Source organism: Fulmarus glacialis, unplaced genomic scaffold, assembly GCF_000690835.1.
Source record: "Fulmarus glacialis isolate BGI_N327 unplaced genomic scaffold, ASM69083v1 scaffold37612, whole genome shotgun sequence".
NCBI lineage: Eukaryota > Metazoa > Chordata > Aves > Procellariiformes > Procellariidae > Fulmarus > Fulmarus glacialis.
This window is the reverse complement of record NW_009199220.1, coordinates 1-25,281: the sequence shown is the minus strand read 5'-3', so window position 1 is coordinate 25,281 and position 25,281 is coordinate 1. Positions and strand designations below refer to the sequence as shown.

The following is a 25,281-nucleotide window of genomic DNA, read 5'->3' as shown; positions in this document are numbered from 1 at the left end:
AGTGGAACCAACAATTAGCAACTTATTTTTCATGTTATAGAGTCAAATACGCTATTAAAATGAAATCTAATGGTACAAAACACTTTAGAACATATCTTCTGTTTCCAAGGTGCTAAATGTGGGGTTTTTTCTTTCCCAAAACATGTTTTTAGTGAACTCTAGAAACTACCACAGATCACCAACTCTGCTACTTTTTCCCTGCTTTTGGCCTTCTTTGCAACAGCTGTAGAATAATTCTCTCTCCTTGAAAAATGCACACAAGACACAAAGATTGTGCTCAACAGGTTTACTCAGACTGGACTCTTAAATGCTCGAGAAAAAGGCACAGATTAAAAGAGACTCTGATGACTCTTTTGAACACAGCAAATGAGATTTTGTTTATAAGAAAAAAAATACTGCTATGAATTGTATGGGCTGAAAAATTCAAATAGTCTTCCCTGTTCCTAATTATTGGCCTTCATTAAAATGGAATTTAAATTAAATTGTATAAACATATGAAATAAAGTCTCAGTATTAGGAAGTTTTTCTTTTGTTTCCTCTATGTACAAATCTTAGTATACAATTTTTACTTTTCATTATACATTTACTACATACTCTTTGCCAAACTGTGAGAGCAACTGCAAAGTATGCATTTCAAGAAAATGCTTTGCATTCGGAAAGAATCCATCTGCTTTCTTGGCCAGCAGTGCCAATCAGAATTTAGGAAGAGATGACAGGTCAGGGAAGGTATCCAACTCAAATGTAATCATCCTCGACTGGTTCACCGTTGACATCACAGTAATGGATGAAGATAGCCACCACACGTTGGAATACACCTTTTTTCATCTGGCGCAGTTCAGAGATCTCTTCTCCTATTGTTTCCATACAGATGTCTGCAGACAATTGTCCCTTCCTTCGCGGTGCATAAATAGTAGCTGTGGAAGGCACATAAGAATAAAAACTAGACTCCTTCTTATAAAGAAATTCACAAAGCAAACAGAAAAATCTTCCATTGAGCAACCACGTTTAAGGAATATTATTCAAGCAGAAAAGGTATTCTGTCTTCCCCATATTTAAACCTTTTGCTAGCTCCAATACTTATTGTACGCAAAGTCCGTATGTCTGCAAGTGAAGGGAATCCCAGCACATAACAAAGCCTTCCCCCTGAGACTTATCTGACATGCTTTCAGGTTATCCATTTCAGTGATCACTTAAATGTTTTATAAACAAGAGCAATTAAGGATAAAGCAGCAGTCTTTTCTTTATTTTTTATGACTTCAACATCATGTTTAATCTAATTACTGTTTTAAATCAAATACATATCAATTTTTTTGTAATTCAGTCTACATACTGAACTACAAGCATTATGTCTATGAATCAGTTTCAAATAAAATAAAAAATAAAATTAAAAAAAAACAGAGAAAAGTATAGCCAAAAAAGATTTCTTCCTCGTCCTCTTGAGCTTCATCCCCTTGAACTGGAGCTAGATAAGAATATCCAAAACAATGTCAATTAAAAATACCTCTAATGAAGGAGATTCCAAGATTTTCCTAATTAAGTGTAAGAACCTATTTTTCCCTACTACCAAGCAAGGTTCTTAGTTGAGCCCTAGGAACTGCCCACTATAATATTTTATAAGACAAGCTCCTAAATAGAAAAAGGCATATCTATCCTAAACTCTAAGCCACATCACCTCTGTTCCAGTTTTCAAGCCCAGTTCTTCCCTCTTTTCTCCCAAGTTTCTGTGAGTCTCAATTCTCTCTGCTGTTCCCTCTTCAGCCTACTTTAACAACCTTTCATAAAGCAAAGCCAGAGGCAGTAGTACAGCTGAGCTTTCAGCAGTAATGCCAGTAAATTTCACAGAACATGCATTGCTGGGACTACACATCACAACATTAGTTTTGTGTGTGTTTTAAATGCACTCATTCTTCCGGATATGACAAACCCATCACATTTTTAGGCTAAGCACCAGATTGCCTCTCTGATTTTGTCGGTATTAGGGGTCTTCAGTTGGTCAATACGCTGCTGTACTTCTATGGCCCTCTCCTCTACTGGACCCCCTCCTCATCCAGCTCCCAACACTGCTACAAGTAATTAGTTATAGTCTACCAAAAATAGCGTAAGAATTAGAAAACTGAAAAATAAAGGAATGCATTGTCAGCTTGGGACCAAGCAACACGTTAAAATTCTTTGAACACATCAAAAAAGATTACTCACTTCTCTCATCATCCTCAAAGTCGTATCTAGCATAGCTGTTTGGCTCTGCTGTTCTCAGTGATCTCAACCATGGGAAGTCAGTAATCATGGAGTAAGGGGCACCATCCACAATGCCTAGAAGACAGACAGGATGAGGATATAAAGAGGACAATGTCACTCCTGCAGCATCAGCACTCTTCATCAAGTAAAATTCACTGATACTAATAGATCAGCCACTCTATGCAGGAAAAGCACCTTCTCACTTCAAGTCCCCCACCCTGTGCCAAAGGTCCTCCACTTCCCTCACAAGAATTATTATTCACATCTCTCGTAACTTGATGCAAAGTTACCTATCTTAGCAAAAAACGGATCATCAGCTTTCATCTCTCTATAAACGCTCACCTTCTAGAGTGTAAATATCTCGTCCCCAAGGATACTTAGTGTATTTCTTCAGGTCTTCATCGGTTCGTGTAGCTTCAGGGAAGAACTCATATTTAATAAGCTCTCTAGAGAGAAGGAGAAAGAGATTACAGCCAGGAGTGATAGGAAATGTGAAGGCGGGTGGGAGAAAAACCAAATGGGAAATCCTATTACCCAACCTTTCCTTTAATGAGCCTGAATCCATAGAAACACTCCTCCAAGACCCTCACACAAACTCAGTATGCAATCCCTTAGCTTTTTAAAGTAACCACAGAGAATCTGTACAGTTTAGATGATAAACCAATTAAGCATAGCTTTCTATCTGTAAGGAACAATCCAATATAGCTGCAACTAAACAAAACTTCAGAAGTAAATTTGTTCTCTTAGGCATTTTAGTGAAAAACCAGGACAACAAAAACACTGGTTTAAAACAGTTGGATGAGAGCCACTGTATACAATTCCCTGCTGCTGAGAATTTTTGCTCCTCAGTAAGGAGCTGGTACTGATTGCACATCATCTTCCCCAGAAAGATTATTTCTTATTTCTTGGAGTAAATCAGTCTTTCTCTTTTTTAATAAAAGAAACTTGTTTTCAGATTCGAAGATATTCCTCAGCCATCCTCACTTCTTCAATGTTCAATTGCAGTACTGCTGGATGGAATAGAACTGGAGAATTCTACAGTATTTTTCATATGATTAGGTTTATTTAATCTACGTTTCGTATTAGATACATCTTGACATTGAAATTCTACATCGCACCATCTAGAATTCAACCTTCACTAGTCAATAAACCAATTTTTTTTTTTTATTTGGCTAACAGAAGTCTACAGCTTGACTGAAGCTGCAGCTGCTGAATCAGGATTGAATACCTTTTCTCTAAAGTAACTGAAGGGCAAGTACTCACTGGTTGATATTTGCTATTGTGTCCATCCAGCTCCGAATGCGCACCTTATTGCGGACATTAGGTGGGTTACTGAATTCATGAATTATGCAAATGTGGTATGGATAAGGGCCACTAAATATCTTTTGCTCGAGAGTCAAGGTGTCAACCTGTGAAAGGCAGCGAACAAAGACTTGTAACCAAGAGAAACAGAGAGATGTGATTTTAGAGTCAAGAGCAGACATCTACCCAACCCCCCAAATTCTGGGGGAAAACGTCCAGTGAAAAGAAATTTTAGCAGCATACATAATCAAATACATGATTAAGCAAACTAAAACTTTCCTAGTGCAGCTTTGCCAATGAATCGTCTCAAGCAGTGGAATTTGATGGGAAATGTCTCTTTTCTAATGTGTTTTGCCACTCCAATATGTAAGTAAACTTTCATAAAATTACATAATGGTCTAAACTACATTCACTTTCTCAGAATTTGTCTCTGGCTTGGGGGGAGGGGTTGGTTTTTTTGTGGGGTTTTTTCTTCCTTTTTTTTTTTTTCCTAATAGTCTTACCACTGTCCTCTAAGACCTAAAGCAGGAGATCTGGTTTCAAAGAAAAGCCAGCTTTTATATCAAATCAGCCTTCCCTTGTTGGTCAGGCAAACCAAGCCAGAAAAAACATTACTTTGCATAAGAGAAGCAGAATCACAGTACAATTCAGAACGCTCTGGTTAGAGAGATAAAGTCAAAAACCCATTCCAGATCTTAAATGAAGCTCTCTTATTTACTTGTCAAATGACCTCAGCAACTCACTAAATGTCAGTGCTTACATCTCCTACACGTAATCTGGGGGAGGAAAGGGTTGCTTCCAGTACCACAACTGTCTTGCAACACTGCTTAGCATCAAAAGAGGATGCAGCTTTCAGCAAAGTAGTATTCAAAACACTAACTGCTGTTACTAGATCTAATAGGACATAGATTTCAGATACCTATGCCTATGTCACACTTCTGCTTATACACAACTACAATCTGACTTAGCATCTAGGTTCTTACAGTTACAATTACTTTTAGTTATTCAGTTTGGAAGGAATTCAACGCATCATGATTTTTTACAGTATCTTCTAATGCAATGAATATTGGAGATGGTAACGTTAATCTTAAAATTCAGCATCATCTAAGTTCCAGATTCTGCAATAAAAGCCCGGATGGGATAAAGTTTTAATAAACAAGCTTCTCAGAATTGTGTTATTGTAACATTTACATTTCTTGCATTAACTGAAAAACACTTGAAGCCAAAAGTGGTGAAAGAATACAGCAGAACTTCAGATCTGTTCATGATTAAATGAAAGTCGGTTGTGTACCTGCTGCATTGGACGAAGATAAATGATTCGGTTTCTTTCCGGTGGCATCCTGAGAATCTGATCCAGAACCTGATCCATGTTTAACTTCTTGCACTGGGCATAGTCAAACCGATTGACAACTGGTGCATTTTCTACTTTTAAGTGTTTCAATACACGGCACCTTGTAGCTATAAATCAGCAAACAAAATTTTTAGAAGAAAAGAAAAGAAATACAATACTAAGAAGACCCTAGGAGCCTTCTGTCAGAGATTTTCAAAGCCAACTGTTTCAAAAGAAGGCAAACAAGTAATGTAAGTAACAGACAATTACTGAAGTAGTTTGGATAGCTGGCAACTTAAGTATATTGAAGAAATAGACTAGCTGTTCATTTCTTCCACATTATGATCAAACTTTTAATTTGTGCACTTGTAAGAAGAGTCCTTTTAAAAGGCCACGTCAAATTTAATCTAACAATAACCTTTTTCTCCCTTTGTTTCCTTTCACAAAGCCCCCTGAAATGGTCTGTGGAATGCCACAATTGAAAATCAGATCAAATGCAGAGTATTGTGAAGCCACACAATGTAAAAGTAAGTTATTTCCTTTCTAGTAACCCTGCTCATATAATCAAAATTTACTTAAAAATTAACATATCTTCTGAGAAGTATTCTGGAATAAATAAAGAAATAATTTCTTCATTCTCTGCTAAGTAGAGATAACCTCATTTCAGAAGAAAACATGTTATTTAGTGTCGATGTTGCAGAAAACAATAAATGACCCAATGCTTCAATACAGGACTAAGCACACACTCTGGCACGTGAATCTAAAGCAGCTTAAGTGCCATAATTTAAAACAGATTTTTATCATGTCAAGGAGGAAAGTATCATCATGTCAGCTAAATAATCTATGGAAGCAGGAAGAAATGAGAGTGTCCTGGTTTCGGTATAATAAACTACCAGAACTGAGAAGCAATATGCCCTGTTCACTAATGGCTCCTGTCGCCTTGTGGGAAAGCATCGGAGGTGGAAAGCTGCGTGGTATTTGGCTGCCTGCCAGGTTAAACCATGACAGAGAGAAAAAACAAGGTACTCTGAAACTCATTTCATCAATTTCCAATTATTGTATTATCACTCTTTAATAAACATCTCATCTTCCTAACTGTCATATAATTTAATCTGTTGATTTTCAGATATTAATCTTTATTATACCTCTTACAACTTATAAGGAAAGAGGCATTCAAATTGAGAAACAGTAATATTTGGTGTTCTAAGCATCAGTCTGACTTGTAGCAAAGCAGCTGATGAATACAAAATAAGCAGTGGACTGACTTTAATTTTTTCAGAAATTTCTAATAATGCCAGATGGAGGAGGTACGCATGACATTAACTACATACCATGTATGAACATCATTTTGGGGCAGTCTTTCAGTACCAAATCTGTTATTCCACAATTGGTCAAGGTGATTCCAACAAGGTTTTTGGATTTCAAAGTCAGTACCTGGTGAAAAATTAAAAAAAAAAAAAAAAAAAAAAGAAATAATCTATGACAGGTAAAAACAGAGAAAAAAATTAAATATACTGAATTTTAAAAGATACTGCCAAATACAGAAGGATATTAACTGGATAGTAATCAATATAATACATCTTCTGTTCGCAACAGGTATTTGAGACGAGTAGGCTACTGATGGCTTTTTTTTCCTGCTGACCAGCAACATCACAAAATGCAGAAGTACGACTTCACAAGATTAAAAGAGGAGTCATATCAGAAAGCACAATTTCTATCAGAAAACCTAAGTATCATCTGTCAGGAACTTCAAACCCTCTACTATTCAATTTCTATTTTTCAACCACGATGACAAAAATGGCAATTCTAGACAGTAACTCTTGTTTAAACACAGAAAGAAGGTATGGCAGAGAATCATGGTTTGAACTTCCCACACCAATGTATTTTACCAGCGCTATCTCAGAGGAAAACCTCACACGGAGGGTTGAAAGTTATATACGTAACTTATTTAATCCTCTATGTCCACTATCAGTGTTAGAAAAATAAAGCACGCATAAAGCTCAAGAAACAGATAAGCAGAATCATTTCCAGTAGCATGAGCACAAGGAGAATGTAATAAGAAAGTGTCATAAGAAAGGATCTTTTTGGTTTTTTATCTGAATTTTTCAAAATTTTATCACTAAAAATTCTAGCAAAATTTAGCAGCTCAAGGATGAAGCTGACCAATTATACAATGAAGACTAACAGAGTTCTATTAAAACAAAGTAAACACACGTAAAGAGAAAAAAGAAGCATTCTGCAATGGGTTCTTTAAGTTCCAGCAATTTAAGCTATTCCTTGTAACAGGTAGTTAAAAAAAAAATTAAAAATCACAATACTGTTCTTTCAAAACGGCATATTTTAAGAAGAAAAATCATGCACCCAAAAATATCTTTTATGCTGATCACGAAAGCTGTAATGCATCCTAGTAACCAGAAAAATATTACGGGACACATTCACAAAAGCTATCTTAAATTAGTGAGGCTAAGTTCTTCACTGGACAGAGAGAGGAAAATAAACACAGGCAGGTTCCTCTACAGCAGAACTCAGAAGAGAAGCTTAAGTTAGCTGTCAGAGTCACCCTCTGAAGCAATCTCATGCTCGGCTAGAATATGAGCCTTGGGTAAACAGCCCCAATACAGTAAGCCAGACCTTGCGATTTCTCCTTCCATGACTGATCTTCACTGCAGAAGAATTAAGTCATGTTATTTATATACTAAGAGAACCTCCAGCCTGCAAAGTAACAGCTGAGTTGCTGTGTCCAGAAATAACTATATATCCCATGTTTCTTTTAACAGCAGTAGCCTATGCGGTTGTTTCAAAAATAAATGCCAGAGAATAAATTTTTCCCTGCACATCAAGAAAGACACTGTGGGACAGCAGGACTTCATGCAGCACTATAGCCATGAGCATCTGACAAACTTCAAGTTTAGCTTTAGCTTATACTTCGCTCTTCTCAGGCTGCTCTTCTCAGGCCAGTCAGTGTAACACTGCACCTAACAGAAATTTCCTGATATGGTTAAGACCAGAAAGAGCAGCAACATCAGTTATAACTCATCTGGCTCTACACAGAAGACAAGCTTGTATAATTCCATCATTGTTCATGAGCATCCCCAGCTGATAAATACATAGCAGGTGAGGAAAAAGACCTTACTTGAACATGATCATCTTCAATAACTGGGTCACTTGTACTTGTGGACTTATCAGCTGTTCTTTTCCGCTTTGTGGTTTGCCGTGGCTTTGGCTTGGCCACCTCTGGAAACAGAAAACCAGAAAAATTTTTCCTCTGTTTACATTTCAGGAGAACAATAGAGGCATTCCCTAACTGAAAACATCCAATAAGAACATACATTTCTTACATAAGCAGATCAAAATACCTGTCTGGCTTGAAAACAACTATATGTCTTTTCCTTGCACAAAAACCACTTTCAGGTTTGTTGCTCAGAATCATTCACACTAAATAACCTGGGCCGGGGGGTATGCTGTTTATAGATGAAAACACAGGAATGCTGAACCTTACAAGTTCAACATCACAGAAAGATGCAGAGCCAAGAAAAGAACAGAAGATGAATTTTTAGGTTACATTTGGTTCTCTGCAGCAAACAGAACATTCTTGACAAACACAAGAACCAAAATAGTTTTAATGTTTTAAACAGTAGAAATAATCTCAAACTACTTGTAAGTCTGCTCTTTATAACTGTCACTAAGTTTTTCCTAATATTGCAAAGGATGCCCAGGTATAAAATACTTCGATGTTCCCAAGCTGCTGCTTACTCCATTTCATGCAGCAGTGACATCAAATTCCTGCTTGATTTAAAAGATGAGGCTTTCAAAAGAAATGACGATAGATGATCACCCTTACACTTCCTACACTAAGAGAACAAAAATGCCCTACAATCAGTTTTCTGTGATTAACAGATCGAAATGAGAAATTATTTTCCTAAAATTAAGTTTTCTTTTACTTTTTTGTTAAAACATATGGCATGTTCGCAAAGATTCATAATCAAGATAGAAGTGCAAAATATTAGAAACTATATATGAACTACTCCATGCTGTTCTGCCATTAACATTAAAAAAATACCTCTTTTCCTACTTAATAGCATCAAATTCCACCAATACATGTAAACTATTAATTAACATATGACATTCAGTGGGCCTATGAGTTCCAGAGTTCAGGCTACTGCTTTAGGGGATCCACAGGTTGAGAGATGTAATATTAAGAACTCAACTTGTGGCACCCATGAATCATCATCCCCAGGGAATTTTTTTGACAGTTCCTAGAGTGTCTACAGATAGTAAAATACTTCCTAGCTATATTATAGGAAAAACTTTCCAATTTTGTGTTGAATTGTTGTGTTGAATTGAAGGTGCAGCCTAAGGTCAAGAAATCTTTACAGAAGGTTTAGCATAACATGCATTTTAAAATGTGAAAAGCTTGCTTCACTACAAATGCAAACTAAAACACGTTTAAAAATCCCCATTTATTACAAGAAAAAGCGTGGCTTACATTTTTACTAAAGTAAATATCAAAATTACACACTTGAGTCGTCCTTTAGCCAGCTAGTCTGTGGTGATAATGCTTTTAAAATTTCACTGTCTTTAATATTTGACTTGTTCCACTGTTTAATATAAGTAAATAATTTAAGGGGAAAAAAAATACTTCTACTGTCAAACATAGGTTTGTTACAGAAGCCGAAAACCACAATGTCATTTATGCTAGAATAATAGAAAGCAGTCATATTCAAGGCACCTTTTTAGACTATTTATGTAAAAACATTTCCAACCCTGTAACAAAGCATTTTCAGGTTATACTCTAATGAGTTGTATATCCTATCCTAGTGAAGAAAAGCACTGTAACAGCCAGGCAGAAGCAGCCTCACTGTCCTATGTATTAAATACAGATTTAAAAGATAAAAATGACACATCAAGTCTCATATTCTGCCTCAAGTATCAGCTAATATCTGATGCTTCAAAGAGGAAAATAAGTGCATAAAGACACACACATAATTGCATGGAGCTGGGAAAACAGTTCTGACTGTTAGTAAGCTAAATATAGGAAATACTGAGACATTTTTCTCCACAAGCAGAACAGATCTTTTTCCTGACTAACAAGTGAAACATGAAAACAGAGATGCTTTCAGAAAGATACCTTAATTTAATACTTAGATCTGACTGACTTCACTTCATGTTTTGGTAATGGATGAGGACAGAGAGGAAATATTTTCTTTTGATTTTTGTAGATTAATTACTAGTTATAATGGAGCAAGGTAGAAAACAGACATTTTAAATTTAATAGCAAGATCATTTCTTCAATCTGAGATGTATCTAGCTACAGAACAATATCCTAGATGATTTAGGTTTCGTTAACACTTGGGAACGTTAAGATAAACTGGAAAGACACTAGGACATACTGTGTTTGAATCACTCCATGTTAACAGAGATACAAATTTGTTATCAATCTTTTCTACCTCCAATGCATACAGTTCAGTAAATAGCATGTTTCATTTTTCAGTTTCATTTTACTTGCCAGATATTCTCAGCAAAGAATCCTGGATATATGAGGTGATTAAAAAGTGTGCTATGCCAGACTAAAATGATTATTTTGGAAAGCAAGTATATTTGGAAGAAACAGCAAGTTCCCCTCTCACATCTATTCTTTTCTCCCAACATTTCTGGCTTCATTCTAGCCCTTCAGGACTTTGTTTTTATTTTATTGTTTTGTTTGTTTTACATGATGTGAAGCATGAACCTATTTAATAAAAAGACAATTTTCAATGAGTTTGATCACCATGCCTTACACACTTGGAAGCAGAATCCAATATGCAGGTGCACAAGCTTGGCTCAATTATAATTATGGCTTTCTTTATTGGCTGATAAAGTATCAGTTATTAACTTTTGCCTTCTTGCTAAGATCTGAGCGTACCTGCTGTCTTCTTCCTTTTAAAGGGAGAATTTTAATGAGGGAGACAGTCTTATGTTTCAATGAATAACAGCCTTCACAGGAAGAGAGAAGCTGTCAAAAGAAGTTGCATTTGGTTTTCAAATGAGTAAATCAAACAGTGTTTAGTATGTACGGATAACACATACAGAAATACTTGCATGGAGAAAAAAGTCACTGGCAGTCTTTCAGAGAGATCTGTTATTTTACCTAGCTATGGCAGCAAAGTCAGCCATTTTTGTTCCATCAATATTCTGTCCCTTTGACAAACCATCTAGTTTTAAATTATTAAACAATAACTTCACGCTTAACTTCAGTATTATCTGTGGGTGTTGCTGTCGTTCAATACCATCTCATGCCAGCACAGTAGTTTACTCAGAAATTAACACATACATATAGGTCATACCTGACTCTGACACCAGAGGGACATGGGACAGCTTGCTTCTAGCTCTTGTTAGTGGTCGGCGAGGATACTCTTCTTTATACTCCATCTCACAGCTCCTTCGCTGGGAGCCCGTGCTCTCCTCCTCCCTGGCAGGCCCACAGGTACTCCCATTAGTCCTCTCATCACTTGGCTCTCCTGGAGGCCCACAGTTTGGCAGAGTCCTAAGTGCAAAATCTGACCCAGCGCTATTCGGTCCATTCCTGCAGGCTCCACTTGTGGATGGGCAATCCCCACCGCAACACCCACTAGTCCTCTGTTGTGCATCCTGTGGCTTGTAGCAGGAACACCTGGAACAAACAGAGCTCTCCTCGGTCTCCCTCTCACTGGAACCTTCACTTTTACAAGGCGAGCAGACACACTGCCTGGATTCATCTCCAGTTGCTGGACTGGTGCCAGCAGAGTGGCTATGAGCTGTCTGTGCACAGTCAGGGCTAGGAGAAACAGCACTGCAGGAGCTGGATGTTCCCGTTGATCCAGTAGCATTACTGCAACCTGGGTATGAATCTTTGCTTTTGTTCCTTTCAGGCATGTCACTTGCTGCTTTCATGTCTGCTTTAATCTGCTCACTTGTTACTTGACAACCTTTCTCACAGCTGCTTTCCTCGGTATGGAACTGCTTTGTCTGGCCCACTTGGCTAGCACTACATCTCTTCCGCAGTGGTGTCTTGCCTTTACCGCTCACTGGAAGAGTTAAACGAGAGAAAACAATGAAACAACCTCATACACAGTTTAAATAAATGCTAAGTGCTACTCTGTTAGAGACTACTTAGAACAGAAGGCAGCCTAGAGGCCAAATCTTGTCAGGACCATTCTGCTATTTACGTGTTATGGGAATTAATAATATTTCTAGCAGTTGCTGAATCTCTAAAATGTCTTGCAGTTATTTTTGTAGGGATGTGCTGGAGTGTTTGTTAGTAAATGAGATACATATTTGCCAGAGAAGCTAATATTTTCACAAAGCAGCTAACTGGTTAAAGAGGCCAAAGCACAAAAACATGAAAAACACACTGATAATAGGCTTCTGTTTTCTTAAATATGAGGAATAAATCTGAGGAATTAAATAGTAACATAGATAGGACTAAAGTTTATGCTTTCAACAGCAATCCTTAGCTCCCCCTCCTGGGTATGGAAAGCTGTATCAATAGGTAACAGTAGTCTCAGTTTACAGATGAATAAAAAACCATAGCGAATAGTGTACAAATCACAATTGGAACTTAATGTCTACTGTCTTAATCCTCCCAGCTAATTACACTAAACCAAGCCCGAAAAAACATTATTGGCACTACAAAAGTTTATGCAAATTGTCTCCAAACGCAGGTTATTTCAACCCTCAGACCAGAACTGACATCTGCACTATACGCACAGCACTCTACAGATTTCCAAGTTGAAACTACCAGCCTTCTTGAAATGTACTAAAATGACAGGGGAGGCTGATGTGTAGGGAGTATGCTAGTTACAATAGGAAGACACTTGATCCATTACAGCTTTGGTACGTCCTAGGCTTTGCAGAAATTAAACCAGTACTAGACCAGTACATTTCTCAATGTACTTCACAATGTACAGGCCTTCACAATGCAGGATTTTTATATTAACTGCTTAGCCAAACATTCATTAAGGCTTAATACCCTATGTACTTCATCTGTCAATTACTTATAGGCTACAATTCAACTTCAACTTCCTTCTTTCTTGTGTACATATGAAACTACTTCACTTAGAATACAAACACTTAGAAATAGCACATCATCTCTTTTGCTGAAAGGCCGTATGTCATATGGCATTGGACCCAGGACTCGGAGCCACAGATGTGTAGCTTATAGCTGTAAACTCAAAAGACAGGAAATGTCCTTTTCTATGTCTCTCTATAATTGTCATACTACCATGAGGTTCTAGGTTTCTGACTCTGAATGAGTCATAATAATACATATATATATACACTACTACTACTACTACTAATATACATACACATACACACAGGCTATAATACTAAGTGTTGCTCAGAAGTGAAGAAGACAGTACTAAACATCACCCTGAGAATTCTAACTAACCTCCAAAGCTCCCATCAAAGTAAAGTTGATCTTAAAGTGTCCCCTTCAGGACACTCCCACAGGGCCCCCATGAACCAAAAGACAGCTACGACTCTCACGCATTTGCCCCAATGGTCACATTTTGTTTCAGCAGCAATGCTTTGACAGATGAATCATATAGACAACAGAGTTGCAAATTTGGCTTCACAGACGTGGTAAGTTCTGTGCACTTGCAAATCGAAAAGAGGAGCTGCAGGTTTCTGCGTGCAAAGCAGTGCAGCACCGCTATTTCTGTGTTTCTGTACAGTGACTATGTGATTGGAGCTCAGAGAGATGTGTCCTTACACCTCCATTCTAGATTTTTAACAGGAAGTAAAGAGTAGGGGGCAAACAAATGAGCATGCCTTTTACAAAGCTAGAAATAAAACTGAACAAGATGGAAAGACTGAAACTTAAGAATAAATTTTGCTTAACAGTGCCCAGGAACCCATCTATTCCACACCTGAAGGTTCTCTAGTTTCCACTGGATCTCTGCTTTTCTCTTCTCCATCTGAGTAATTCTGTGCAATGCTGTTAGAGATGCAGGCTCTTGAAGTCCCCATGTTTTCTTCCTCATCCTCACTGTCTGAATCATGGACAGTAATAGGTGCTGCTTTCACAACAGGCTGAATGCCACTTGGTCCTGAAAACAGTAGAAGAATGCCAACAGTTCATGTAAAAATAAGCATGGATTAAAGGGCTGAAGAACTTTTGGAACTGCTTGAAAAAATGACAGGAGGTTAATTTGGTTCAATTTAGCCACCATTCTGGGGCTCCCTCATTAAAATCCAAATACGAGAAGAGCAAAACACTGCATTTCAGCATTAAAGCATTCTAGTTTGGAAGTGAGCGTCACAATGTAAGACAAAACACAGGTTTTCTATAATGTTTCTCTGCTTCAGAACAGTTTAAATGTTCTTCCACAATAGTAACTGCACAACTATGTATTATAATCAGTCCCTGAAACCTCCACCACAAAGACAGAAATGTCAGTCAGAACATCTGCAATTATCCTTCTAAATCCCACCAATAGAAGTGGAAAGGAGAAGCTTGAATGATCAAGCTTCAGTATAAATGTGCTTTAAAAGTTACCTCTCTAAGCTACTAACAGAAGCCATTAGCCAATCACAATAACTTATCTGCCTGTCAATAACACAAGAAATGAAGTTAAATAACATTTTCAGGAGTTATCTTGAAAAAGTGAACAGATCCAGCATACGTGTATGTTACTTCATGTTGTTGGCGTATTTAGTAGAAAACTATGTTGTCCAGCAAATAGTGGCTATGAAAGAAATCAAGACTGCCTTATGTCACTAACGATGTCACTAATACAAATTAAATTAACACTGGAACAAGTTGTTCTGGCTTGAAAAAAAAAAGCAAAAAAGAATCCACATGCTGCAGTGAAAGTAGTAAGGCCATTAACACCAACACTGGAACATGACAAGCTCATTCAGGCCTTCTCAGTCTTTTATTATACTGGGCACAAAAAGAAGGCTTTAAGATTAAGATATTTTACTCCATAAGCAAAAGAAAACCGGGGACTGTAAAACAGAATAAATTTCTTCACAGCAGTAAGCCGTGCTAGCATCATTATTCCAAACACATCAGACAACCCAGCTGAAGAAAACCATCCCAAAACAGACTTATACTGAAAAATTTAACCCCTCAAGAAGGGGATATCAAAAGGTAATTTCTTTCCAAAACCAGAGTTACCTGCTTGCTCTTCATCAACCTCCATAGGAACAACAGCCTGGCTGTGAGCTGGGAGCTCATTTTGGCCTTGCCCAGCAGCCATTCCTTCTTCCTGTGCTACCTCCTCCATCTCATTCAGTGCTGAAAAAAATTAAAATGAGGTCAAGAAGAGGAAACAGAAGGAACAGAGCCCATAAGCATAGGAGGAATTCAACTGGCACCCATAGAGAGTCAGAGAATCCTCAAGAAATAAGTAATAGCTGCCTTGATTCCTTCAGTGAGTCTCTACGTTGCATGAAGTCTCTCACAGATTTATTCTATGTCTCTTTAGCCAAGGCCCCAGCCCAACTTTTGGGGTTTACTTCTCCCAAATTTTCCACTCCTCCTCAAAAGTCTTGTTCTACTACAGTGAGCAGCACAACCAGGATTTACATATTTGTTCCCTCCAATGACTTCTGCCTTTGCTGGGAAAGTTTGAAAATATACCATCTGACACTGTGATGTGCTCCCAACTCTGACCAAAGGAACGTAGAAAACACTTCACACTTCCACAGTTGAGTATCACATTGAAACTCTATGAAATTGAAAACACATTGAAATTGCTAACATCTGTACCGACACGTATCATTGAATTGTAATGTGCCTGTAACAGTTATTGATACAACACAAAGACAGCTTTTATCACACAGGTATCAGAGATGTGCAGACAGCCCTCAGAAAAGATTAAAGTTACATACCAGGAACTGAAAGAACAACAAGCTTTCAATGTATATTCATATCTTCTCTAGGACCCTATGTATGTGGCAATGCAAATAAAATCACTCCCTACAAAGGTTCACAAAGATCAGAGATTACCCTCAGCTGCAATCTGCTGCTCTTCAGCTTGACCATCTTGTCGCAGCTCATTCTCCTCATTCTGGTCATTTGGGTGTTGGTGATTGTTGTGGTGGATGTTCGGATTATTGTTATTCTGGTGGTTATTGTTGTTGTCATTGTCATTGTTGGAGTTCTGATTGCTGACTAGGGCAGATGAGACACCAATTCCTGTGCCGGCACTTAGGCCGACACGAGCACAACCCTGAAAACAAAGAGCAGCTATTAAGATTTGAAAACACGGACACATTATCTTGACAACATATCCTAATGCCAACAGAAGAAGCATTTTGTCAGTAGTATCCAGGACAGCAGAAAAACATGCACGTGAAGAACAGGGAAATTGTCCCTAATACTTCCTTACGCTACACGTTGCAGAGGTCCATCTTAAGTTTGGCAACCCGGACAACTTACACTCTGTTAAACTCCTAATGAAAGGGAACTCCACAAAGCATGTAATCTTACTTTATTAAATTGTATTTCATTTACTTTGAGATCATATTACGTCAATACAAATAGCAGATTATATAGTCTTCCCAGAACACAGTAGCCTCAAGATAGAATTAATGATCAAAGAAGCACTTTTTTACGTAGGCAGTTTTCATTACGTTACAACAGCTGTTACAAAGATTTGTGTTACAGTGTGGGAGAGGGGACAACATGAAGAAATGAAATTCCTAAGCTTTGAAAGCACTCCAACAGGGGAACAGTACCCCCATTTCACCCACTACAAAAATCATAAAAACCCCTGATCATTCTAAACAGATCCCCAAGAGTGAAAAAAATCATATAAAAGGCAGCAGCAAAATGAAGTAGCAGCGGGGACCTCAACAGAAACACAGAATCAATGCGAGTCTTATTTCCTGGTCACATATTCATACAAGATCATACCTTGCCACTGCTCCCATCTGCAGAAGAAGCATCATTCTCCCTAATATATCATGGTAATAGCAACTGCAAACCAAAGTCATTTATTTACCAAGCTATTTAATTAATTACAACTTTTAAAAGAATGCGTAACAGCTGGAGCTCACCATATTTCCAATGAACTGGTAACAATAAAAAGCAAAACCATTCCTTGAAAGACTCACCTTAGGAGGTTCACGAAACATCTGGTCCAGAGAAATAAATTCTAAGCTTGGCAATAACTCAATGAACTGACTAAAAGAATCTAGCTTTATCGCATGGCATCGCACCAGGGTGAGGTCAACCAGTCGGGTCCACCTTGAATGATCTGCAGAAGAGAAGAGATGCATTTCCTGAAGGATTCCTATATCACTTATTTTTCATTACACCCTTTTCAGATTTGAGAGTAGGCATCTTCCGTATCTCCATTCTGACTGTTACCAGCATCATTATGGTTCCAAACCAAGCATCATCTACTGTACTTACTAAGAAATAGAACAAGCAGTATTATGAGCAGAAAAATTCTGTTTTAATATCACAGCAATTCATATAATAACTCTAAAATTTCAAAGGTGTGCAATACCTGTGATCCAATTATTTGGGTTATGTAGATGTGGGCAGTTGTAAATGACCAGATACTTGATGCAAGAAAAAACTTCATTTACAGCTTTCATACCAATATCTGTAATAATTCCTGGATTTTCAACTACATCAGCCAAGCCGTACTTCACCAAGTCTCCATTCGTCATTTTACCTATGAAAAAGATAGTAGCAAACACACCAGTAAATTTCAGAAACTTGCCTTTTATAGCATGATTTTCTAACTCCCTAGTTTAGTCCAGTTTGACAAAATGGATGAGATTATTACTTCAGTTCAATAAAGCTGAGACTTTCCCAATTTCAGTAAGAGTTTCAGGAAATGAAGAAAAACATTTTTGGCTGTGTGACATCAGCAGCCTCAATCTGGTATGTTAATATTATTCTTAATCACTCTTAGAAAATGATTGAAAACACAAACTTATTTAATCCTTATATTTGCCAAGTAATTTATGTATATAAAAAATGTCATACACTGTAGTAAAAACTCATCAACATATCCTAGATGAAGAGTTTCAAACTGTGGAAATTCCAGTTCAGCCATCTTCAAAGCAGAAAAAACACCATCTTTGGTCAAGGAAGGCTGGATCCGCACTTCATGCAACCTGAATGCAATTAAGAATTGTTCCTATTAAAAGGCATGCCAAAACACAATTGCCATAGAAACCACTCAAGAAGATGCCCTCTTGTAATAAAATGAAAATATTCTTTCAACAATGGCAGGATTAAGAGGATATTTGTTGTATCTTTATGGCAATATTTGGCAGTTACATAGCTATATAGTTGTGAGACTAACAGCACCACACTTTTCAGATATAGGTCTAAGAAGGCAGCTTATGACACAAAATGATTCAGAAACAGACACAACTCCAGTTATTTTAACCACAGAATACTCCTGTTATGTAAAGTTTAAATGTTTATTCCTTAAGTTTTTGAAGGTTGTTCTGCTTCTTCATGTTCTTGGACTTCATCACTCAGATACTTATTTTGAAAAAGGAGAAAGGGGAAAAGAAAGATCTAAAGGCCCATACCTTCGTGCAGCAGTTATGATGAGGTAGCCAAGATCCACTTCAAGTGCATTCTTGCAAGCTCCCAGAACTATAGTGTGCAAATTCCTAAAACCACCTGACAAATAAAAAACATTCTTTCACTTAAGTCACAGATCACAACTTTAAGCCTTACACATTTCCACCAGTGTTGTCTTGACAAGTAAATTAACAAAACACATCTTTTTTAGCAAATCAATAAAACACATATTTGCACCCAAGTCCCCTCCAATCTTGCTAGTTATACTCACCAACAAATGCAACTGGAAGGTTAGCTTATCAGTCAAGAGTTAATTGCAGATAAAAGATCAAAACAATACTCACTACAGAGCTATATTTAGCACCAAAACCATAGTTCCAAACTTGATACCTTTAAAATAATAATCAAGAAAGGATATGCTACAGACAAAAAAGCTAAACTTCACATGCCTCCAGTATTTGCTAATATTTTTATTTATTTGTTTGTTTGTTTTAAGTATGAGCGATAAGAAGTTTCATACCTGATCTCCAGCTATCTTCTACCACATGCTGGATAAGTCCTCCAAGAAATGGAACACGAACCAGTTCTAAATGCTCCAAATTTCGAGCAGAAGCCAGGCCCGTCACTAAGGGAACATACTTCAAAGAATTTGTGGGTCCTACATAGAACAAACCAATATAGACAAAGAAGGTTCTTCACTTAACAACATTGAATGTATCACGTTAAAGAATTATAAAATGTCCACATATATCCATCTAGATCAGGAAGTCAACAGAACTACATAGCACCAAATAATGTACAGGAGGGGGATACATTTCTATCCAACACCATGAATAAAACACTAGCTGTTTTCAGAATATTGTATTCTAAGATTTCCATTTACAGTTGGTGCTTATGCAGCTTTAACAGATTTATTAGATTTCCTACATGCTAAAACATCCCCCCCATATATGAATCCCTCTTACCGGCACAGTTTCTCATGACAAAAGTGCGTAAGCTGATACAAAGGAAATCTTTAAAAGGCTGTGGTTTGGTGAGTCTCACCCACTTCAGATAAAGGTGCCTCAGCATTGGGATACAAGGAATCTCAGGGACATTCACCCCTAATAATACATAAACAAAACAAACATTTTAAACAAGCTTTAAAATATAAACTCTAGGATAAATTTCTTTGGATTAACATTCTGGCTTTAAAAAGGAAGTCTTTCCTTTGCTATGTGGCATGTGAGAAAAAGCTGTAAACATTTTAAACACAAGTTCTTCACCTCAGTTTGTCAACACAGTTTTTTAGAATTTGCCCTTTGGACCTGCTATCATATATACAGCAACTAATATTTCAAAAATGCCACATGCCTAATTCCCTCTCTTAAAATGAATTACAATCTTGCAGAGTTTCAAAGCCTTTGAATTCACCGGTGTTAAAGTCAACTACTTCACCATTACCACACTTACCTACTAAGTGCAAAGTCTGAATTTTAGCTCCTATAGGAATTTTCAGCTTGTTCTCAGGAGGAATTGGAAAAGCACCATTACGATTACGAAACTTCCCTAAAATGTGAACTTGCGGCATGTATGTCCAAATAGCTTCCACCAGCTCTAAATGAGAGGTCTCAACACCCTGGGTAAAAGGAAGCAAAGCAAATGCTCTAACACCAGTTCAAGCAATAATATCCTCTTAACTTCTCAATAACATACTATACATGATGCAATGTGTTATTTCACTTTAAATTTGTGGCAAGACTTGTCTTTTTAAAAGCAGAGGCATCAGAGTTTTAATTCATTTCTGGACTTAAGAGCACCTGCGATTCCCCCTGGTGCAACTAAAAGTTGTACTCATTTGCAAATATGGTCAGAATTAACTGTTACTCTGTACAGCTAGATCTGAATACAAAGTCCAGGTCTGAAGATGAAGCCCTGTAAGCAGTAAGTCCCTGCCACACTTCTTCTGCTCTGTTAACATGCATCATCTCAGCTGCTGAAGGAGGTTCTTTCTCGAGTCTAACCACTCACCAGCAGATTTGGACAAGCCTGCAAAGCCTCTAAAACGCCAGGAATGCTGAAAGCTTCATGGCCACGGACTCTGCGTCTTTCAAGATACCTGGGATGAAGACCATAAAGTTGTTCAATGTCTGGCATCTTCCTCAGCAGCGTTAGGAAACTGGAATCAGTGAAACCTAAGATGACAACAACAGATTTGGTATTTGTGTGACAGCAGACACCTAGTTGTAAAGGGAAAGCCAAATACATTGTTCTCTTTACATGGTAGTATAAATTCTACAATGTTGAAAGATGTACTCAGTGAAGCAATAGCTTCTCTTCTCCTTCCAGACTCTAGAAATCATGACCTACATACTCTTCTGCCTTGAATTTTGCAGGCTTGCTACAGGTTTCCTTCAGTGGAGTTGCATGGCTACAGGGTTAACTATACTTTCTCCCTTCTCAGATGAAGCACCTCTGCAGACCGTCAGGCTTTTCTTTCCTGAATTCCATTTATCAACTACAAGGCTCAAAAATGCCCAGCTGGATCAGTTTATATGCAGTTCATCACTATTCACCGCAGTTCACAATTCTCAAAGAAATAAGACAGTTTCTTAAAGCAAAGGATTATTTTATTCTAACATAAGACAACACATAAAAAGGATTTTAAACTAGTAAGTTACCTGTGTTTACATCTATCTTAGGTTAGGCCTACCTACCATCTACCTGATATCAGCCCTAATCAATTTAACTTTGCAGATCCTCTAACTTTTAGAATTCACTCATTCTAGCTCTCTCCCCCAACAAATCCCAGCAGTGTAATTTAAATCCAACAGAAATCCTAATACTCACAGGGTTGACCTAGGTTGCCAAATTTATCTATTGATCTGAAGATGGCTTGAGGTGTGACATCAAAACTTATTTATTCTTACATTGTTAAGTGTTGGCAGATGAGTTGCTCTCTCATTCCATTGTATATTTTCCTGCCTGCATGCAAACAGCCTCTTCTTGGATTAACCCCTGGATTAACTCCCTTACAATAATCAGACAAACACAGATTGTATTTACAGATTGCTACAGAGAATCCCCGTTTCTGCTACAATAATATCCAATATATATATATACACATACAAACACAGACACAGATAAATTTTCCAAACCACGTAGTCGAGGAAGCCACCCAAATCTCACAAAAGTCAAAAGGAATTAAACATCTAACTCCTTTTACTGCTTTTGAAAATTTACCCTGCTTATGTCATTATAAATACCAGGATAGCACAGACAGTTTTGCTCAATACCACTTAAACGCCATATTTTGAGTGAGTGCATTACTCACCAGTGGGCATGTATTCCCACCAACGGCCTGCACATAGATCCACAACCTTCACTACTCGCAGATAAAGAGTGACTGCTTCCTTCAGCTTCCTGGACAGGCATTCCATGCACATGATATCCTGCAAGGGAAGGTACCTTTGGGAGAGGAAAAAACACTCCTCTGATTTATCAAAGGTGGATCCTTTTTGACTTTTTCCAAACTAAAGAACATCCCAAGCATGACTACACAAATTCATGTATTTCTAACACCTAACACATTAATTCAAACACAACTTTCAGACCGTAGTCTAATAAAGTGTGAAATTTTGCTAAGCAGAATGACTCACCAATTTTTGACACTGAATATAGGATATTTAAGGTACAAATATAATATTAAAATGGAGAGATGCTTTAGTTCTCTAATAAATACTGTTAACCAAACCATTTGCCACAATAGTTTCTACGTGGTTTAATTAAAGGTATTTTCATTTTCTAGTACATACTAGCATGCTCAATTTGCAAACATTTTGGAGAGCTACTGTTTTTAAAGAACTTGTCAGTAAGACATTATATTTTGAATATAATAGGCATGAGTGAACTTCTTGGAGAAGGACGTGTTGTAGGGAAGATTATACACTCATCCAAGTTCCCTTCCACACACTATGAAGCAGATGCAACAATTTCAAAACATGCACCTCAACTATGTAACACCTGAGATACACTTCTGCACTGAAATGAATATTTAAACACTTGTTACCACCACCACACTGGTGAACAGAATTAAATCACTTATTTCTTTCTTCTTCCTTCTACCATTCATTACATTCACAGAAATTAATTTTCAAAGTATCCAAATGAATTCTTGGACTGAAAAAACATTTCTCACCCCTTTTTATCCAGTTTTTATCCACCAGTTCACTCATGGTACATCTACACTTTCTGAATACTATGACACAAGCATTAATGCAGATAAGATTGAGAAAAAAAATAGAAAGCAATATAATAATAAACAATAAATTGACTTCTGACAAGCTGCTCACCTAAAGATGTGGCAAAGCACTTCATGAGAGAGTTGGTTCATGTAATCTTTTGGCTCATCAGCTTTGGTAGACTCAGAGCCTTCCCTGTTCACTGAGCATGGTTTCACATTTTTCCGCCGGGGACCCATATTTACAACGATTTCTGATTAAAGGAAATGTTCACAATGTCATGTAAATTCAGTGCAACTGAAAGAGAAAAGGGACAGAGAGTAGAGGAGGACACACCAGTTAAGCTGTGTTTACCAAAAAAAGCAGCAAAATCTGCCAATAAAGACAAGCTCCAGTACAGCTGAATTGAGTTAACTAAGAAACAGAAAAATTCTTCCAGCAAGGTATAGTTTGCCTTGTACATGAGCTCTCAGACACAACCTGACAATTATTAGATAAACTAGAAAGTCCCTTCGAGCTCAAGGAAACTGACAAAGAGGAAAATCACCACGGGTTTAATAAGAGATCAATTCTTTTGCATGAATAAAATGTCTTCAGAGATACCATCCACACACTAGTTGATCAAGACAAATCACAGGAAAGCTGTGCGGAGACTACAGAAGTTACCAAGCAAATACCTTCTAGACATATTCCAGTGAAACAGAAACCCCAAAGCCTCTGTCTACCAGAAAAATAATTTTCCTTTTAGGAAAAATGGGCTCCTACTGATAATTCCCAAAAAATACCCTATTAAAGGTGCTCAAACTAGCTCTTCTTAGAGGTTAGAATACCAAATAAAATATTCAGGTTGCTTAGTTAAAGATCAAAGCCCCAGAAAAACTGAAAGACCTTGCCTCAGCAGCAACGTGCAGGATATCCTCTCCTCTTTCCCTTTACTGAATTAATGTGTTCGTGTCTACATTGTTCCTGCAGCACACATACAGGCACAGAAAGACTGAAATAATAATAATACATGTTTCATTTAAAAACATACAAATTGATTACAAGAAGTAACAAATAAGTAACTAAAATAAATATGAACTTAATGTTAACATTAGAATAACTGAGTTAACACCTCATGCAGATGAACGGCATGAGAAATGCCTTCACTACTGCTATTTAGCTGAGGAATGCTTTCTGGTAAATAGGGTAAAGCATCATTAACACAGTAAACCTGTTTAACGGGTTGAATACCAAAATTCAGTGGATGAGGAAAAAAAAAATTTTAAAAAAGACAGATTTTGGAAAACTTATCAGAGATGCGCCAGTTATGGCATTCACTGTGATATAAATATACCACAGTGTTTGCTTCACATTATGTGGTAGTGGCAACAGAGAAGAAAAACACAGTAACTCATGGAAATGAAAAAGAAAAATTTTGCCTTCTCCAACACAAATGATTTATATGCTGGCACTAAATTTGAAATACTGGTAGCTTCAGTGTGATCTAATTATTGGAAAACATGTGCTTTCACACATTTTCGTATGCATTTTAAATTAACAACTGTGTGTTTTCATAATTAATTTAATTAAAATGGTGATATTAAAATAACTAAATTAGCACCCTCTGCCCGTGAATAGCATAAAATGTCTCTCTACTCCTGGGACTTCTCCAGCCAAAGCTAAAGACACTGAGTTTGTTGCTTGTACAGATAATACCCTTCTTTTTGGTGCACAGTGGAAGAGTTTTGTATGTTCACAATACTGCATTGTAATGTTGTTCAACTTCATGAAGCCCAAAATTGACTTCAAACTACTTATGAGATTGGATTCCAATGAAAACAAGTATTACACGGATTCCCAGTGAATGTCACCCAATGACTCAATTTGAACGGAGGGCAGGATACAACGTAAAAAATTCTAGATTGATGCAGACACAATACAGCAGTATTTAAAAGACAGCATTAAAAGGATTGTGATATAAGGTAAGAGAAAGAAACATATTAACAGAGCAGCATATCGGGGAAAAGTCTGAAAGAATCCTGTACAATTTAAATACAATGAGCACAACCTGCCCTTTAAGTTTGGGCTGTAGTTTAGTTTGGCTCCTGCCATGAAGTAAAAGGGAAAAACAATGACCTAGTCTCTTATGAGGCAGCAGTTTCTGCAAAATACGTTCTCCTCTTGATGCTATTTTGAGCTAACGTGCAGCTTTAACATCTCATTCTACATTAGGAAGCTGACCCCATTTGCAGGGAAAAAACCCTCTAATAAAGCTGAGATAAAACAAATTTTAATATTTAATAAAGCTGATATTTAATAAAGCTGATATTTAATAAAGCTGATAAAACAGTTCTGCTCTCCCCAATTCAGTTAATTCAGGAGAGTCTTTGTATAAAACAACAGCTTGATGTGTTATCTTCTCGATCAGTAACTACTACACTGAACTTAGAAAGCTTAAAAAGCCACGGGGAGACCCGCGCCGCCCCGCAGAAACGACCGCTTTAGAGAAAAACGCGGAGAGAACAGCTAGGGACGGTCAACCACCAATTTAATAGGAGTGTTTCCTTATGGGGAGAAGAAAAAAAAAAAGAACAAGTTTATTTTTGCTTGGATAAGCGATATAAAAGCAGGTTTCCCCACAGCCCTCTTCCCTGCAGCCAGCCCAAACGCCGCCGTTCCCTCAGCGGGGG

General features: G+C 37.4%; 1 protein-coding gene across 2 annotated transcripts; it reads right to left on the bottom strand.

The window, feature by feature from the left end:
- Positions 1 to 271: 271 nt before the first annotated feature.
- FBXO38 (F-box protein 38) lies at positions 272 to 22,848 on the bottom strand. Of its 2 annotated transcripts, XM_009573175.1 has the most exons (21): positions 22,721 to 22,848; positions 21,703 to 21,836; positions 20,400 to 20,563; positions 19,842 to 20,007; positions 19,355 to 19,492; positions 18,910 to 19,047; positions 18,395 to 18,488; positions 17,838 to 17,968; positions 17,350 to 17,520; positions 16,952 to 17,094; positions 15,843 to 16,065; positions 15,009 to 15,128; positions 13,756 to 13,935; positions 11,416 to 11,910; positions 8,001 to 8,101; positions 6,199 to 6,301; positions 4,829 to 4,995; positions 3,499 to 3,644; positions 2,578 to 2,681; positions 2,197 to 2,310; positions 272 to 914 (listed from the first exon to the last, which is right to left on the bottom strand). In XM_009573175.1, exons 1-21 carry the CDS (start codon positions 22,846 to 22,848, stop codon positions 736 to 738), a joined length of 3,339 nt encoding a protein of 1,112 aa, XP_009571470.1. In that variant the 3' UTR covers positions 272 to 735. The 2 variants fall into 2 exon arrangements, with proteins under 2 accessions (XP_009571470.1, XP_009571471.1); XM_009573176.1 differs by lacking the exon at positions 11,416 to 11,910.
- Positions 22,849 to 25,281: the final 2,433 nt, after the last annotated feature.